The 19,629-nt window shown below is 33.0% G+C and overlaps 1 protein-coding gene across 1 annotated transcript; it reads left to right on the top strand.

The window, feature by feature from the left end:
- Window positions 1-998: 998 nt before the first annotated feature.
- LOC124822160 (lipase class 3 family protein) lies at window positions 999-19,265 on the top strand. Its single transcript, XM_088094058.1, has 14 exons — window positions 999-1,346; window positions 2,942-3,051; window positions 4,912-4,974; window positions 5,062-5,251; window positions 5,765-5,869; window positions 6,264-6,400; window positions 6,520-7,078; window positions 8,351-8,416; window positions 8,564-8,640; window positions 8,910-9,182; window positions 13,353-13,677; window positions 13,761-13,907; window positions 14,466-15,002; window positions 18,802-19,265. Exons 1-14 carry the CDS (start codon window positions 1,089-1,091, stop codon window positions 18,988-18,990), a joined length of 3,036 nt encoding a protein of 1,011 aa, XP_087950184.1. The 5' UTR covers window positions 999-1,088; the 3' UTR covers window positions 18,991-19,265.
- Window positions 19,266-19,629: the final 364 nt, after the last annotated feature.

The raw sequence follows: 19,629 nt of genomic DNA, 5'->3' as shown, positions 1-19,629 counted from the left end.
AAAATCCTTAAGTGTTAAACATTGTTTACAAATAGTTTAACTCCTGCGAACAACGTCTAACATCAATTGCAAAAAAATTCAAACTCTATTCAAATCCTTTCTTTTCTAAAGTTTACTTATTATTTCATTATCATAGTTACGTGACTATTTATTTTTTTTAAAAAATTAAAAAAATAAAAAATAAAAAATTGAAAATTTGACAAATTAATATATGATATGAATAAACACAACAATAATCTCAACCTAAACTTAAAGTAAATGAATAAATTAAACCATTTTAAAAATTAAAAAATTAAATTGAACTAATAGAAAAATAAGGGACAAAATTAATCCAACCAAACAAATACAATAATATACAAACATATAATCTTATGTTTTAAAAAAAAAAGAATGCAACCCCGGAAGAATATTTTAACGGAAGCAACTACCAAAGAAAATATAAGGAGAGTGGATATTCCCTCACTTATTCCTTTTCCCACATCAAATCAAATCACCACAATCACATTTTATTTTCGCCCATTATTATTACATAATCCCAAAAATATAAGAATTTCATATTATTTTTATTACATTATGGTTTTGTTATGAAACACAAGTAAAAAAAATTAATGTGTTTTCTTACAAGATCCCATTCTTAATAATTTCATTAACTATGTTCGGAATAAAATACTATAAAATAAAAAAAAGAGAGATATTATGTTAACAGTAAGGAAAAAGCATTAGCTGCAAAATAACTATTAATACTGTTATAATCGTCTGAATTTAATCAATCTTTCGAAACATTGTTATTATCTAATCTAACGATTTTCCTTAATTTTGGGTGATTAGGTAATTAATTATTACAAATAAAACCATAACAAGTACATTAAATACTCATGGTAAAATAATCTACCCAAATTTTGTGCTTCATTAATTTTCTTTTATATCATGAAATATTGTTTATATAAACCAATAATTATAATAATAATAATAATAAAATTTTGCAAGCGTATCAGTGATTTCCATTTGGTTCTTGTAGTTCCCTCCCACACCACACAACGCAACGCGTTGTTGCGTCTCTTCTTGGAGTGAGTCTGGTTAGGGCTGTTATGGAGTTCATACAGAGCCGCGTGGAGCCATGGATCAAGGACCAGCGGGAGAAGCTGTTGGGCCTGAAGGACAAGGTGTCGTGGGGCCCACTCCAGTGGCGGATGAAGTGGCCGTGGGCCTCCCACCGTGAGCAGAAGAAGCGGATCCAGGAGGAGTACCAACGCCTCACCAACCTCTGCCGCGCTCTCAAGGCGGACTCCGTCTCCGATTTGCAGGACCTTCTCTGCTGCATGGTCCTCTCCGAGTGCGTCTACAAGGTCTCTTTCCTCGCTTTAATTTATCGTTCTCCTCAAAATTAAAATAAGAATCCTAAAATGTTTGTTTGGGTTGGGTTCTGTATAATTCTGATTTGAGAGGAGTAATGTGTACTTCAATTTGTTCTTACTGTAGTCACCTTGTTGTTTTTCAATCGATTTTGAAGTTTGACGTTTGATGAAATGCTTTTTTTTTCAAGTAAATCACCGAGGTGGACTCTAACTGTAAATTTGATTCGATATATAAGTTTGTCAGGTAAAAAATGGTATGTGAGTGTGATATTGACGGCAATGTCAAGGTTTTTGTGAAAGGACACAACTTGCATACGGTTGCTTGTACTTATTTCTAGTTTGAATTGGAGTTTCACGTTGTTAATACGTGAACAAAGGTTTGTAGTAAATATCAGTGCGTATTATTGAGAAGAATATTTAATTCTAATTGGAGAACAATAAAAACAATACATAAAGAAGTGTTTGTAAGTTTTTTCCTATTTGAGGTGTTTGTATATATGTTGTTTGTGTTATTTTTCAATTAGAATTGGAGTTTTACCTTGGTAATATGCGGAAAAATGTGTAAATTATAGGATCATGCATATTATTGGGTTTAAACTAATTCTAATTTAAGAACAAGACAAACATGTCTAGAACTGTATGTAGATTTTCTGCCTGGGGTGCTTGTGACCGCAATTATGATTGTATCAGAAAAATTGTGGTTTTTGGAGTTTCTGCAACAACAATTATGATCGTATCTTCCATATCCGTCTACAATATGAAGAAACACGGTTTCAAGTCGGGGTGTTAAAAGAAGAAAAGCGGTGTCTTTGGTCTTTATTAAAGTTACATTTGTGGGTCTTCTTTATTAAACTTTGAAAAGTAGCGATACTAAAAATGTGTAGGAAAAGGGTTTCTTAGAATTACTATAGGTTTCATACAGTGTTGTTCTTCAACGGCAATTCTGTATGAGAGACACGGTTAGTTACTATGCACTATTAGCCTAAAACTACTTTACAATTGTATCTAATAGGACTTAATCATTTTAGCTTCATATTCTATTCATTGACATAATGTGAGCATAGGATGAATTCATATTAGATATCAGTGTGAAAATGTTTGAGTGATACTTTATGAAAATTAAACCTTTCTAATTTATGTAAATTAGAAAATTGATTTTCTTTGGTTATAATTTTAAGAAACATGGTAAAAGCTAATTGGCTTCATAAAGTAATCATAAATACTTTTTTTTCCCTAAAGCATAAATGAATATGATGAATATTTTAAAGGTTTGGTGTTCTTTCATGTGAATCATGAAAGGCCATATGCTATTGTATACAAATATTTCTGTCTATCATTTTGAGGATTATTCCTGGAGCTTTAATATTCTTTAGTGTTTATTTAAATGCTACAAGTACAGTAGCTCTATGAAATGCGATGGTTTTCTATAATCTTGGAATCAACTACAAGGCATATGCCTCTCAGAGTCTTAGACAAGTGCTTATAGCAACTTTGTAACTTTAATATGATTTTCTTGGATGAATTATTGTATGAATATTTATAAGTTAAATAAACTTATTACTCATTATTTCTGACTTATTATATAGAGACCTGCTGGTGAGATGATTCGAGCTGTAAATAAATTTAAGGCAGATTTTGGTGGACAAGTTGTTGCTTTGGAGAGGGTGCAACCATCGTCAGATCATGTTCCTCATAGGTGTTCATTCATTCTTTATACAATTTAATTCTTCTTCTAATCTTACATTATTTTCAAAGATTCCAATATGCCATTATATATTTTGGTATTTGGAGGCTTTTATCCTTTATTATTGTTCTCATCCATTCTAGAATATATTTGGATTGTGTTTTGGAGGTAAAAAATAGGTTATTTGGATGTTTTTTACATTAATTGGTGTGATCTTTATTTTTAATGATTTCTTTTTAATGTCATGGCATTTGTTTGTTCTGTTTAGTGTTTTTTAACAACCTAGCATGTGAATTTCTAGTTTTACTTACCTTATTGGTAACTACTTATAGTATTGCATTCTCTCTCAAAATAGAATTGTGCATTGAAGTACTTTGTCTCTTCTTCTTCTCTTAGGCTCTAAGAGATTATTTAGCGTTGGGTTCAAATTTTATGGACTGTCTTCCTTAGGTTTCTTTTATTTTGACTTATGCAGTGGATGAAATAGAGGATGGATTTGGCTGTTATTCATAACAGAAAGATGTTGCTCTTGATTAAGGAAAATAACAGACAAGAGAATAAACTCAATGTACCAGGAATGAGAATATTCCATGATATGAAGGCACAAACTACACACTATTCGTACAAGATAGGATTAGGAACAGATACATTAGAGAAGAAGTTTGGGCAGTATTTTACGAAAGATGGTAGAAGCTCATCTTATATGCTTTTTGTAGGCATGTGTGCAGAAGATCTGCAATAATTCAAATAGATGAGATGGAGATTAGCAATCCCTAGTGGTAAAGAGACTGAGAAATAATATTATTGAAACTATTATGGAAGATTGAGAGGTCAACTGATAGGTTTCTGGGTATGAAACCTATTTGTTCCAAGCACTCACACACACAACTCGCACACAATTGTATGAAAAGAATGAATATCTGTATTCACATCAACAAATGTCATGTACAACCAGTAACTGGGAGCATAATCCCCCTCCACAGGACCAATGTTCTTGTGTTACGATATAAGGTAGGGGTAATAATAAGGGTTGGAAAGTATATGAGCAGAGAGAATATTTAGTATAAGTTAATTAAAGTAAATAAATATAGTATAAGTTAATTAGAGTAAATAAATATATATTTAGGGAAATATTCAATATAAGATATTTATAATTAAGGATATATGCTAGGATAATATATGGAGAGATATTTATATTAAATATAGGGATATTTATATTAAATATTAAATATTAAATATAAGGATATTTATATTAAATGCAGATATATATTCTAGAGGAATATTTAATAAGAGATGGGCGGGAAATAATTAATATAAATAAGTTTAGAGTCTAGGGTTAAAGACAGACTTTTGATTATTGAGTTTTGTGACAGACATTATTGTCTTGTGAGGGAGGTTATGCTCTCAAAGTAATTGAAGGAGGTTATGCTCCCAATTATTGTTTACCCTTGTTTATTCAGATATTACCATCAATAAAAGAGATTCATTCATCCAATATCGTTCGTTTATTGTTCTGTTACGTGTGAGAGAATGTGAAAGGTTGTATTTGGCTAGTTTACGTACTCAGGTACGTAACATCTTGTCTAACCAACTGATATTCCAAAAACTAATCCCCTAACAAAAGAATAGAACTCTATTTATACAAGTCATTTCCCACCCATCCTAACTGCTAAAACAGTTAGGATATTAACTCTTCCTTCTCCTCTCATACACTCTCCACTCCCTAACATCAACAATTTGTCAATACTCCATAGACGTGAATACATGATCTATGATAGAATATTTTAGAATTTGATACATGTAGTTGAAAATACAACTTCGATGTTATTGCTGTTGTTGTGTCATACTTATTCGGTTATTATGTTGTTGAAGGTATTTGTTGGCAGAGGCAGGTGACACTTTATTTGCTTCCTTTATAGGAACAAAGCAGTACAAGTGAGTTTTTTCATACGATTCCATGTGTAAGCTTTTCCAAATCATTTTAACTTCAAGAATCTTTACCTTTTTCTATTTTGATGAAAGGGATGTCATTGCTGATGCAAATATACTTCAAGGTGCCATCTTTCATGATGATGCTGTTGAGGAATCTGAAAAAAATGAATCAACTGAATCTGACAATGATGAAAGCCATAATGGAAAAGACTATACGTGGAATCCTCTACAATCCAGGTCTAAGAAACCGAAGAAGAAATACAAACCTGCAGCTCATAGGGTAAATGACTATTATCCAATATGTTTTTATTAAATTAACTTGCAGACTCTTATACCTGGAGATCTTTAAATGGGCTCATAGTTTGAAAGGGTGACTGGATCCCTATAGTTTCATAATCCTTTATATTGAGTTCCTTGAATCCAGTCTGTTTATTATTATTATTATTATTATTAGTGTTATTTTTAATCTTCAGGGACCTGATACATAACTGTAACGACTAGATTGAAAATTTCCAAATTATATAGGGACCTATATTAATTTAACTATTTTGTCAAATTCCTATAGATTGTTGCTTCTTTATATGGTAAATTTATAATAGTTCGATTTCTATGGCTTTCTTATCTATTCTGCTTTATAATTTTTCAACTGTTCAACTCTTTATAATTTTAGGATTTTATTCAACAGTAAAATCACAACCTTGGTTTCTGGGTATTGCTATAGAGCAATACTATATGAGTAAATATTATGTTTCTGATTCCAATAATTTCCTTCATAATTCATATTACATCTCAGGGTTTCATGGCTCGTGCTAAAGGAATACCTGCTTTAGAATTATATAGGCTTGCTCAAAAGAAGAAATGCAAACTAGTTCTATGTGGTCATTCACTTGGTGGAGCAGTGAGTTTGATCTATCCAATTTGGATTTTAAAGCATTACTGCTTTAGGCTTTGTTCACTTGAATGAATTTGGAGGAGAGTGATTGAGGAGATTTAAGAGGATTTGAAGGTAAATTTTGTTGTTGTTTATTTCAGTAGATTTGGAAGTAAGTGAGAGTGAATTTGGAAATAAAATTTGTAAGAATTAGTATAGGATTTGATTGATGTGACAAATTAAAAAAATTTACTTCCAAATTCACTCTCACTTACCTCCAAATCTACTCAAATAAACAACAAAAAATTTTTATCTTCAAATCCTCTCAAATCCCTTCAATTACTCTCCCTCAAATCCATTCAAGTGAATAAAGTCTTAGTGTTTGAACAAATTACATATGTAAAGTTCCTTGTATACACAGGTAGCTGCATTAGCTACTCTTGCCATTTTGAGAGTAATTGCTGCTTCATCTTCATCTTCATCAAAGGAAAATGAAAAAGTCTCTATCAAATGCATTACATTTTCTCAACCTCCTGTTGGAAATGCTGCTTTGAAGGAGTATGTTTTCCCTGTTCTTTTTTCTCACTTTCTAAATTGGTTACCTGCTGATTCTTCTTCAAACCTGCAAAATTAGAATATCAATTATTTTTTTTCCTTGTTTTTTCTTTTCTTTGCAGCTATGTTAATAGAAAAGGTTGGCAGCATTATTTTAAGAGTTACTGCATTCCAGAAGATCTGGTTCCCCGTATTTTATCTCCTGCTTATTTTCACCATTATAATGCTCAGACTCAGCCAGGGCCTTCTGAAAATGAAACTGACAGCTCATTATTGAGAAAAAACAAGCAAGGGTCAGGGAAGCTTAACGCAGAGCAGTTGGTTTTGGGGGTAGGGCCTGTGCAGAGATCATTCTGGCGACTCTCAAGGCTAGTCCCTTTGGAAGGTCTACGGAGACAATTTAGTACAGGCAGAGAAAGACCGATCAGTTCCAATGAAAGAAATTCATTCCCTGATTCTCTTGCAAATACTTTGAATGAGGAGGAAGTAGTTGCACCACAGTTGCTTGAAATACAAGAGGGTTCTGATGGCATATCACTCAAGCCTTTACCTGAAGCTGATAAACATTCACTAGAGGTTCCAATGAATGGGAAAACAGATACAACCAACAATGTGATGACTGGAGATGAGAAAAAGTGGCGCAGAGTGCCTTATTTGCCTTCATATGTGCCATTTGGACAGGTAGATATTATGGACTGATGATTTAGTTCAGTTTTCTTTTTGAGTCACCACAGGTTCTATATATGTTTTTACTTTCTTATTTTTTCATGGTGTACTGCTTTTGCATGTTATTGTTATTGTACTTGCATGCAAAAGATTGATTGGTCCTATAAGATGAAAAAAACTAGGTCAGAAACTAGAGTGGAATTAGATTTTCTTTGTCAAATCCTTAACTGCCAATCTGAATCAGTATGATGATGGCAGAATTGACTGTAATTCTCACCAACTAACTCGATTATCCTCTCCACCCTTTCTCATAATTATTGTAGTCAATTGACTTATTTTTTTTTATAAATATAAAACTGTCAATACTTCCCCCTAAACATTCACTTGGTCCCCTAGGTAAACAGCTTGTGGCTTTTGAAATTGTTGTGGAGTTGATTGAAGCATGTTGACTAAACCAATTCCACCATTTAGTAAAAGAATAATTTCTAATCCTCCTGGGTCAAACATAAACTTATGAATACTCCTGTACTCTTTCAGTTCTGTGTTTTGAGTTTCCTATGGTATGTTTGGCCATAAAACGGAACATCAGTGGCTCTGAAATTATACTAAGATCCCATGGCTCCCTTTGTAAACTGCACTACTCTACATGGTTTTAGCTGATAATTATTAATATCCTTCACCTTTTTGTCATTTTGTGGTGGGCTGATGGTACTACCCAAAACCTCCATTGTTGCCCTTAGTCCCTGGTTTTCCCTGTATCAAACATGGGCTTCCCTCAATTTTTTTCCTCCTCTTTTCCCGCCCAAAAACAATCCATCTCTAGCAGTCTCATTCTTGATCTCAAGAACTTTTTTTCTTCAGTCTTCTGCTTTTTTGACCTGATTTTTTTTTTGTTTCTCCTAAGTTATTCCCAGTTTTTGCTTCTTTCTTTCTTTTTCTTTCCCTTCTGTTCTTTTCATACCTTTATCTTCTGTTATGTTTTCTTGCTGCCTTTTGTCCGTTAAAGCAACCATTTTACAGTGGTTTGAAGGTTAGCATTTAAGGAAAAACCTAATGATTTATGCATTGGATTCTACAATCAATGTCAACCAGGCTTTAAATTTTATGTACTTGACAATGCAAAATCAATTTTTAATGTACAGGATAAAAAGCAAAGGAGTAAAATGATTCCATATCTTTTGTTTTTCCTTAGTTAGTGTACATTATTTTCCAATTTTCATTTTCCCTGGATGCTATGTTTCTTTTAATTAATTTTGAACTCATTGGAACTTGTTTCATGTAAGACAGCTTTATTTATTGGGAAATTCTGCCGTAGAGTCTCTATCAGGTGCAGAGTACTCAAAGTTGACATCGGTATGATCTTTTCTTCGTTGCTTATCAATCTGTGATATTGTTCTAGTGTCCCAATTTAGGCTTAAGATTTATCTTCCAACATTATATTTATGAATATGGTAGTGTAAGTTCTCTCATTTAGTTTTCCTTTGGCAAAGACATTTTCAGGTCAGATCTGTGATTACTGAATTGAGGGAAAGACTTCAATCACATTCAATGAAGTCATATCGATCTAGATTTCAGAGGTAACCATCTTTCTCATCAGGTTACACTAACAGAATTGGGTTTGCATAGTTTTCAAATTATTGACACCTAAATGATCATATGCTTACATCATAACCAAGATTCATGCCCAAATCATCTTATCTACTGTAATATTTCTGAGGATATGTCCTCTAAGCTTCTTGAATTCCATCTAATGGGCTAATTATTGTTTCAAGCTTTTGGTAATGCTTTTCTACATTAATTGGTGTTTCATATAGGAATAATACTGGTTTTCCTTCCTGGTTTGCAGAATCTATGACCTTTATATGAGTATTGATTCCTCATCTTTCTCTGGGATTGATCAGTTTCCTCATCTGAAGCAATGGCTTGGGTTTACAGCTGCTGGCACTGTGGAGCTTGGTCACATAGTTGAGTCCCCTGTTATTCGAACTGCAACCTCAATTGTTCCTTTGGGATGGAAAGATGGACTACGAGCAAAAAATGGAGAACCTCTGAAAGTTGATATTGCTGGTTATGGGTTGCATTTATGTACACTGGTTCATGCTCAAGTGAATGGTAACTGGTATTGTCATTACCCCATAAAACATCATAACTTCTAAGATAAATGGAACAGAGAGAGGAGAGAAAAATAACAGTGAAAGAATCTGTGTGTTATTCACATTATTTGCACAATCATAAGTACATTGACTTATTTATGAGTCATTTACTAACAGCTGTCTAATGTTGACAGCTGTTCAATTACAGGGAAAACACTTGTACAAAAACAAAGAAAACTCCACAATATACTAACTATCAACTATTTAACTATAGTATTACTAACACTAAATCACTTATTGGTTTAGTTTTCTTTTGATAAAATTTAAATACTAAATGGATCTGTTTAGATTTGTGATGGGTGGAAATGGGGGCAGTCCCAGGGCAGAGAAAGAATTAGTAGTTATAATCAAGGTTGTCAAACTCAGAGTTTACGTATACTCGTGAGAGTCCGGTAAACTCATAAGAGTTTACTTTGACATGAATTTTTTTTATATAAATAACATCCTAATTCAAATGAGTCCACAAAATTATAGAACTTAAAAGTACTATAAATAAATAAGTTCACTCAAATATTATAAAACGTAAATCTAAATATCAAGTGTCTATGTCTAATCCTCTAATCCTCTAATCCTCTAATCCTCTACTGACATTATCATCTTCATCATCATTTTCATCCAACTCTTCCCATGATAAAAGTTGTGCATCCTCATTGGCATTGAAAGTTATTTTATCAAGATCAACAACATCTAGAGCTGGATCGGTTGTTGCTTCATCTAAGTGAACATTTTACCATCATTTCAAATGAGCTCCAATTATGCTCATATTCTGAAGAACTACAAGTCAAGCTTAGAATTTTGAATGGAAAATCTCTTCAACTCCGGAGTTCCATCCCTAAACATTTTCTCCATTCCACAGGATTCTATCATTACCATTAATATCTATCCTATGTTTCCATCCAATATCAGATCTCTCCCATGTTTCCATCCAATATCAGGTCTCTTTCCTGGAGCATTTTTACTTCTACTTCTACCGTTAATAGAGGAGGAAGCAGTTGGATTCCTCTCAATTGAATTTGATCTATTCCCGAACATTCCGATCAAATTTAAATTTTTTACTACAAAATTAAAAAATATATTATAAATAAAATATCCACGGTTTTTGGTAGACTAGAGAAGAATTTTCTAGTAAAAGAATTGCACAGAACAGTGCAGAGAGGGGCTGAATATAATAGGCTGAAACATAACTCAAGAATAATGCCACTTACACAAACAAACAGTACAGGCTCTGCATAGAAAGTGTGCATTGTGTGCGACGAAAATAGAGCTCGTGACGGAAAGCAACCGGCGATGGCAAGTGACGACAATAGTGAGTTAGGTGGCGACGACGTCAACAGTGAACGCGATGGCAATACACGATGAAGCGACGCAAAGCGATTCCGAGAGAGGGGTGCGATTGTGAGACAGGGGCTGCATGACAGAGGAGTTCAAAAGAACGAAGAAGGGACTTAATCACAACCTAATCTGGTTAGTTTTCTTCAAAAGACATCCTCCATACGAAGTCGTTATACACTTAAATATTTTTTATTGAACTTGCCAAATCGGAACCAAACTTGCGAGTTCGATCGATTCCACCTCCGTGATTCTACTCTGAAACTGAGTTTGGAAGCATTTAGTGAACATGTAAACTTGTTCGAGTTAACGAGTTAACTCACGAGTTTGATAACCATGGTTATAATGATCAGAAATAGAAACCGTTAAAGTACTAGAAAATATCAAGGTTTTCAGGATTGCACTAGGTGATCGATGAACGAAACATAGGAATACATTAACTAGCATACATTCGCGCTTTCTAAACATAATAAATAGGGAAGCCTATCATTGTGTACTGCATCTACAAAGATTTTCTCCTATTTCTTATTTAAGTTTTTCTGCTTAAAATAAGCTCAATAATTTTGGTTGAAAGAGAGAAAACCACTCAATCCTATTTGCACAAGGAGATCTGTTATAAGTTCCGTGCCTGGCTCAGTGGAGTTTTACATGGTTTTGTCCATAAGAACAACCCCATCTGGCAGTCTCTTGCTGGCACAGTAAGTTTGTTATACCATGTAAAACGAGTATGAGAGTCATATATAACGGATTCACTATATATAGTACAATATCCCAGGCTTGACCCAATCATGTTTGCCAAGCAAATAAATCACAACCAGAGGCAAAGGTCTCACGAGCTTACAATAGGAAGAAAATGGCCAATGATTGTCTCTAGACTGTTTGTTAGCTTTCTGTCTGGGGGTATCTAGTAGATAGTTAGAGCTAATTTGATAGGGATAAGAATAAGAAAGGATGGGTAGTTTATGAGAGGAGGAATAGGAAGAAATGAATATAACAAACAATGAATATAACAAACTAACAGTTAGGACAGTTGTGGTGAGATTGTAAGATTGTATAAATAGCGGCTGAGTAGAAGGGATTGGGGGATTGATTGATTACTTAGTGCTTACGGGTTTATACCTGTGGAAGAGGGTTATGCCTCTGCATTGGATTGTACAGATACTATACTGGTGAATAACATTCAGACTTCCCTTTCTTTCTGTGTTTCTTGGGGAGGAATTGAGTCCTGAACGTAGGTTCCCAATTTAGGAACCTAACATAATTTATGGGTGAACTCTCTAAAGTGAAATAGGGGAATCTTGTGTAATTAGACTGTTTGCACTGGGCTTTCTCCCAATGTGAAAGGAGATTGCTCTTTTGTATGGTTCGTATGTTTTCTTTCACTGTAAAGGGCATAGTCCAATTTTTTCCATTATTATCTCTCTTTTGTGGACTTTCTTTGGTTTTAACTATCTTTCTTAAGGTTCCCCTAACAAATCCCGTGCACTCTTAAAGTTCAATAACCTAATGCTAATAACCCTTAAATCCTCCTAACAATATGTAATATTTCTTTGACATTTTGGTTATCAGTAGCATCTGTCTTGTTACTCCATCTCCATTGGTTATTGTGATTGCTAATGTATATGGTTTAGTCCATGAAAGCATCTTATTTTCTTTATTAAAGTGCATAATGTCTGTGTTACAAACTTACAATTTGTTTTTAAGCTGAATTAGTTGAATGCTGTTGAGTCAATGCTTTTCATTTTTATATTGGTTTGTTAAAGTTATGATTTTATGAGCACTCTTCGGAACTCTCCATGTCTTAGTTTGACTTGAAAATTTACGTATCTTATCTGAATGAGTTTAATCTTTTTTTTGGAGATGATTAATTTGTGTTCGGAGAAGCAGTTTTTTCAAGGCCAAGTGCAGCTGTTAATTACCTGGTTTGATAATATTATGGAGAAACAGTTAAACATATATTTTACATGCTAAGTAAAATTTCTAAGGCAATATGATTAAGTGATTCATAGTAAGTGGGATGGGAAGTGGATTCCTGAAATTTCAGGATACTCATTATCATTGCAAACCCTGGGGATTGGATTTCAATGGGTGGGATTACATTCCATTCCCTTTCTTCCTGTTCCTGTGCATGAACAAATTATAAAAAGCTTTTCCAATATCATCTCTCCAATCCATCGGTTCATCTAAAGCTTTGGTTACATATACTATATAGATTATGGATGCTTGATTATAGGTGGTTTCTGGAGATGTCAATGACCTTGTTTTATTATATGAGCAAACTTTTGCTGACTTCTGTCTTCTGTTAAAACGATGATGTTCCTGAATGAACATGTGTATGGTTTTTGCTTTTCCTATTGATCTGAAAGTCTTTGTTGGTTGTGTAGATGGGTGAAGATGAAAATAAAATAGAATGTTTAGTAGGAATGAAAGAGGAAAGAAACAATTTTAAAAAATGGTGAGACCCATTTTAATATTTGTCACCTATTTCTTGTCTCTGTATCTCTTCTCTATTTCTCTTGAACCAAACACTTTTGCTTCTCACTTTATTTCTCATCTATTTCCTTTCTACCTACTTGTTTCCATCTTACTTATTTCTCTCCTCTCTACCAAACACAATGTTTATAATCTAGATTCCTTTATTAGTGACCTAGGAGGATGGAACAAAACTAATATATTTGCAATGTAATGCAAAATGGTACTTAAAATATGTTAAACGTCACCCCTTTCCTGTTGTTTCTCATTGCATATTATTTCTGCAAAGTAACTTAAATACGTGAGGTGTGTGACATTTGTTTAATGTTCATTAGGTGTTCAACTATGGTTGAATCATTTCCTTCTCCACCAAACTATTCTTCTGATCAAGGAATGCAGCCTGAGATACAGAGGTTGAGAATATTAGTTGGTCCTCCACTAAGAAGTCCACCAAAACATCAAACTGTGTTAGACTCATTGATGCCTGCTTTTTCTTCTGTTGACTCTGAGACTGCAAGTAGTTCAGCACCTGTTGACAAGGATAAATTCATCCGTCCAGAAAGTTTAAATAACTTTGTAATATTTTGCACCAGTGATTTTACAACTGTTTCCAAAGAAGTTCATGTAAGGACCCGCCGAGTACGATTAATTGGGTTAGAGGTAAAGGCAATTTTTCTTGGGGGCAGCATATTTAACTCCATTTATTATTTGTCCAATGACCTGCGTGAGTTTGCTACGTGCAGGGAGCTGGTAAAACTACTCTTTTAAGGGCTGTCTTGAATAAATGTAAACCAAATACTGCTGCCAATGATGATGCTGTTTCAGAGGTTGTGCGAGAAGTTATTGTTAATGGTTTGTGCTATTGTGACTCCAGTGGAATAAATACGCAGGTTTTCCATTTTCCATTATTTTTATTTGTCAGATTATTATTATTTATAGAAAAAAGAACAAGCATGTTCTTTATTTCTGATGTTTGCCTGCTCTATAGATCAAACAACCTAATGTTAACCAGTTGAATGTCTGTTGCATTCTATATTTGCTTTCTACTTTAATGGTATGGCCATGGTCTGTACTTTTTTTATGGATGCCAAAATATTGAATCAGTCCTATAACATTTATTTTATATTCAGTAGGGTAATGGTGTTGTTATCAATCTATTACGTGCATTATATGTTTCAATGAATTGTTATTAATATTTTAGACAACACAGTTAATATGATAGGCAAACTGGCCAGTTTTAGTGTTCTTATTACATAACTACTTGAGCTGGATATAGATTCTTCTCAGTTTAACTTTGTAGAAAAATATTCCTATAACCGAGTGCTGTCAAATACTCTGTAGTTAAGCAAACATTTGAGACACATAGTTATGATTGCTTGTAAGAGCTTGGCCATGAGCACTAGTATGTTTTGTTCACGTGTTAAATAAACATTAATGTTGTTTTACAGGAACTAAATGTGGAAACCTCTCGCTTCAGGGATAAACTGTGGCTTGGAATACGTGATCTAAGTCAGAAGACAGATTTGATTGTTTTTGTTCATAACTTATCCCATAGCATACCCCGTTGTAGTAATTCAAATGATAATCAACAAAGGCCAGTCCTGTCTCTTTTCTTAGATGAGGCTAAAACTCTTGGAATTCCTTGGGTTCTTGCAATCACAAACAAATTTGCAGTTAGTGCACACCATCAAAAGGCAGCAATTGAGGCTGCTTTGACAGCATACCAAGCATCACCTGGCTCGGCTGAAGTTATAAATTCTTGTCCGTATGTTATGCCCGGATTTGTTGGGGCTTCTATTTCTTTGGATGCAATCAATACAAATTCTACTAAAAGGGTGGGTGCTGAAAAGTTTATATTTGCTCCTATTAACTTCATTAGGAAGCCTTTCCTTAAAAGGGAGATTGTTTTTCCAGTAGAAGGAGTAAATTCTCTCTGTCAGCAAATTCACCAAATACTCCGAAGTGGTGAGGAGTCTTCCTTTCAGGTGGGAAAATCTGTATTATGTCAAATCTCGTACTTGTTTGAATAATTTTACTAGTACATTATTTTTGTTTTGCATATATTTTACTTCTAAACTGTGATTATGGCCATTAGAATAACACACTTTATTATTAATTAAAATTTATTGAGATTCCTCTTTGCTATTTGACAAGACTCTTATGCTATGTCTGAATTGGGGGATGAATTTGTGAGAGTGGATTTGAGAGGTATTGAATATAGTAAAACTAGGTATAGGATTAATCTCTCTTGTCTCTAAAATACACATAGGGTAATATATTTATAATGAAGAATGATACAAGTTATATATGACAACCAAACATGACTATGGTAACAGAAGATATTGTTAGAAAACAATATCAACAATATTTACCAGTATCAAACAATATCAAAAGTCTATGTTTCCTAATTAACATAAAACACAATAAATCTAACAAGAAAGTTGAGTTGTTTGGATTATGAGAAAGATGGTGAGAAATGAAGGTATTTGAGATGAAATTTTATAGGAGTTAGTGAGTAATGTGATGTGTTTGATAAATTAAAAAAATAGTTTAATCGATAAAAACAGAAGATTACTATTTTGCCCTTGATTATTACTATTTTGTTAATTTTATACTATTATTATTTATATTATTTTTACTATTTTAAAGTTCTATTATTACTATTAATAATTATAGTAGTGAGTATTTTATTATATTATACTATTTATTAATTTTATATTCACTGTTATCATGAAAATTAAACTTATTCAACTATAAACAATTATGAAAGGAGAAAGTGGTCATTGGAACGTATTTCCTCGCAAATCTTTTCAATTTTGCAAAGAAAGTTAACCTTCAAATACTTGCTTCGTTTTCTGTTTTTAAATACTTTTTTATTTGTTGTTTTTCGTGCATTCTCTTCCATTCATTGCTTGCATTTGTCTTTGCAAATCCGTGCCTGGAAATAAACACTGCATTAATGTAATTCTCATATGAATTTCAATCAATAATAAAAGATATTAGAGGATGTGTTTCTAGCGCATATATTGTGGCTTTTTTATCTAAATATTATCATCATAAATGGTATGGTACATTGCTCTTATATATTCATTCTTGAGCTTTCACTACATGCTTAAATTTTTTTAGCATAGTTGGTTATTGACATATTTGAATAGCTTTGATGACCAAGCAATAACATTTTGATATTGTCCCCACTGTTCAAAATTAAGTTCAATAGATAGATTATAAAAAATAACCTTTACTTGTGACCCTTCAGCTAAAAGCTTCAAAGATAGGAGAATCAATTGTTAACCCTTGCGAATAAGGCACGATTAGGAAAGCTCTATAGTAGACTAGGTAATAATTGTTCAGGTAGGGTGCACCCAAGGTAAAGGGTATTTGGGTCTTGATGTAGTTGTAGTATTTGTATAGAGTAAAGGTTTGTTATTGGGTAAGTATCTCAATTATTTAGGGCATTTATATTGAATTCCTTTTTATAGGTTCCACGTGACATAACTTTTGATCCTCCTCGTGTTAGTAAGTTGTAGAAGTGTTTACTAACTAAAACATTGAATTCATTTAGTGCATGTTGAAAATATATGCCTAAATATTTTTAATTTTGAATTTGATTAACATAGCTTTTAGGAGTTTTTGTTGTGTTTCAAATTTTAAAATATTGTTCAGAGAAAGAGAAATATATGGTTTTATAATCAAAATTTAGGAAGCTTTTATTTTGTTTCTAAGATTAATATAATGCTAATATTTGAACTTTTGTTATATTTTTTCTCTCTATAGAGTTAATGATCAACATGTTGTTGAAGCTCCTTCACTTCACATAATACATCTCTTGTTCTTTCAAAATATATTTAAAACAAAAAAAAGCTAAACAGTATCCAGCATATTACACTATTTTGATAAGAGATGCTCAAATATTCCAGTTGTCTAACATTGACTAAGAATACTATAAGAGGAAAAGTCAACCCATGTAAACCTTGATGTGAGTTGTGATGATATATTACTTATTCACTTACCAACTTTTGTTGTTTGATTTTGAAAGGCATGCATGCAGTGTCGTAGACATAGAATAACATTACATTGGTACCAATTTAGGTGTAAGAGGTGTCAAATAATGGTGATATCACTTGTCAAATTAATACTGGAAAAGAAATTGACTGGGTTGACTTAAATGGGAAGGTGCATATTTTCATTCAAAGGAATGCATATCCTCTAGAATATAAATTTACATATACCTTTGTTTTTTCTTCTTTTTAACACCCACTTTTAATTTTGCTATCTGTAATTTTATAGAAAGTATTATGTTTTAACTTAGTGTTTTAAGTTTAATGCTCCAACTTCCATCTTCACACTGCTTTTACCATGTGTCAAATTTTTGGCCACCTTTCATGTTTTTGGTTCCGTCCTTGGTGGCGTTATGTAATGTTAAAGTTTCGGCTGTAATAGATTGGGACCTTTAAAGGTCATCCTTTTTCTGGAAGTACGTGATCATGTAATTTACTTGAGATTTCCAGTGCTTTTTAATACCATCTACTCCCTTGTGTTTTGATTCCATCAGCTACACTAAAATATATTGGCAATTAAAATATTCATGTAGAGTTAGCCGTTTTTTTTCTGGTATTTTTAAGAAAATGATTTATAATTAAATATAAAAAACAATTATGATAATTAGACAGGTTTTCCAGAAATTGTTAGGGAGCAAAAGCCCCTAACAAGAATTTTATAGTTTTTCTTTTCTCTGAAATCAGGAAAAGTAGCTTGTAAACAAAAGTTGTCATGACAACACTTTATCATAGGAGATAAATTACCTGTCTTATGAGTGATATAATCAATAGTTACCTGTATAAATTACCTGTCATGACAACACTTTATCATAGTAGATAAATTACCTGTCTTATGAGTGCCCCTCCCTAAAAGAACTTTCGTGTTGGCTCAAGCCATTGACGCATGTTTGGCATCAGAGCAAACTTTATCCCATTTCTTTTTACTAACCTTAACCTTGGAGTCCACTTTTTTTTTTCTTGTCTTACCTGAATTCCGACAGTTCCGTGCCCTGTTTTTATGCAATACTTCGTGCCATTTAGTTTTCTGCAATACTTTGTGTTATGATGGCCCTTGCTTTGCACTTAAGGGTGTCTGGTGCCTTTTTTTGTGAGGTTCTTCCACTAAACAGTGTGTGTGCGAATCTTGTAATGATGCAGTTCTTTAGATACTTCACTAAAGATAATAGATGGAAATATGGTTAAATAGAAGTTTAGTTATTAGGATCTCTCTCATTTAGATATTCTACATCAAGAAAATGATAGAATTTCAGTTATTGCTAAACCAGCTGAGCTATTGGGTTAGAAGTTCGATCTGTTATGCTCAAGATTCCTTGTTTAAGGTCTTAGTTAAATATTGACATGTACACTTCAGATCTAATTCAATATTAAAAAACTAACCTGTATGGTGAGAATTGTTCTTTACTTGTATATACTAATTTGGTCAAAATAATATACTTTTTCTTGTCAATAACAGCCTGATAAATAAAGCAATAATCGATAGGATAAATTCTAATATTATTTTAGAATTTAGGTTTGGTACCTAACCCAACCTTATAAAATATAGTTGTGAGATAAGGAAGGACTGTTCTCCATTCGTACAGATTATTTTGGTCACATGACTATTGATGTTGGATTTCCAACATTAATGATACCAATATTTTCTCATGTTTTCATTGCACAGATTGATTATTTTTGTATAACAATGCATGCTAATAAATTCTATTTCTTATTAATGATTTCATCTCAGGAATTTGCAAGAGATAGGCTTACGATGGAGTTGGCACGAGAGCAAGCAATGTCGATTGAAGCAAGGAGAGGTGCTCGAGCAAAGGAAAATTCATTGAATTCTGCTGCTGTGGGGGCATCTGTTGGTGCTGGTCTTGGCCTTGTCCTAGCAATTGTAATGGGTGCTGCATCTGCCCTCAGGAAGCCCTAAGGACCAAATTTTCCTTATAATGGACCCGGGGCTCGCTCAACGGAAGTTGGATCTTGTCTTCCCGGTGCTCATATAATTTTTGTTATTAGGATTTCATTCTTTTCCTAGATAATAGGTATATAGATAGAAGAAAAGTATACGAAGGCAAGTTTTAATTTATATGTCAAGTTAGCAGCATATCTCACTCATTTATTTATTGAATTATTTTAAATTTCTTGAATTTTGAGTTTGTTATATTGTGAGGCTTGGTAAAAATGGCAGTAGATTGGAGTCCATTGAAATTGTGCTGATTGAGCTAAATGGTCAATGCATTATCCATATTTATTTCAGAGTCTAATGTCAGCAACTAATGACCAATGGGACAAAACTTAGGGATGCTCCCTTAGTATTCATTATGCTATTCTTTACAAAAGTGGATAGAAAGGCTTCAAAAGAAAATATAGTGGATTTTTTTTCACCTCCATACTTTCCTTTTCTCATAAATAGGAAAATCCCTACTATGCCCTTCGGGTTTTAAGTTTCTTTTTCTTTCTTTTGTTCAAATTTTGTAATTTGGAAACTTTTTGTACTGTGCAATCTGGAGTGGGTTTTGAATTTTATAATTCAAACGTCATTTTTTTCATAAAGAAATGCTTTTAG

Source organism: Vigna umbellata, chromosome 7 (genome assembly GCF_029865625.1).
Source record: "Vigna umbellata cultivar VRB3 chromosome 7, Vumbellata_1.0, whole genome shotgun sequence".
In the NCBI taxonomy this organism is placed as follows: domain Eukaryota; kingdom Viridiplantae; phylum Streptophyta; class Magnoliopsida; order Fabales; family Fabaceae; genus Vigna; species Vigna umbellata.
The sequence above is the reverse complement of the archived record's forward strand: the minus strand, read 5'-3'. Positions and strand labels throughout refer to the sequence as shown.

Bases quoted from the DNA above. Each gene is read 5' to 3' on its own strand.
- LOC124822160 (XM_088094058.1), top strand. From the start codon at position 1,089: ATGGAGTTCATACAGAGCCGCGTGGAGCCATGGATCAAGGACCAGCGG. The intron at 1,347-2,941 runs GTCTCTTTCCTC...CTTATTATATAG, and splicing joins TCTCCGAGTGCGTCTACAAG to AGACCTGCTGGTGAGATGAT. The intron at 13,908-14,465 runs GTTTTCCATTTT...GTTGTTTTACAG, and splicing joins CCAGTGGAATAAATACGCAG to GAACTAAATGTGGAAACCTC.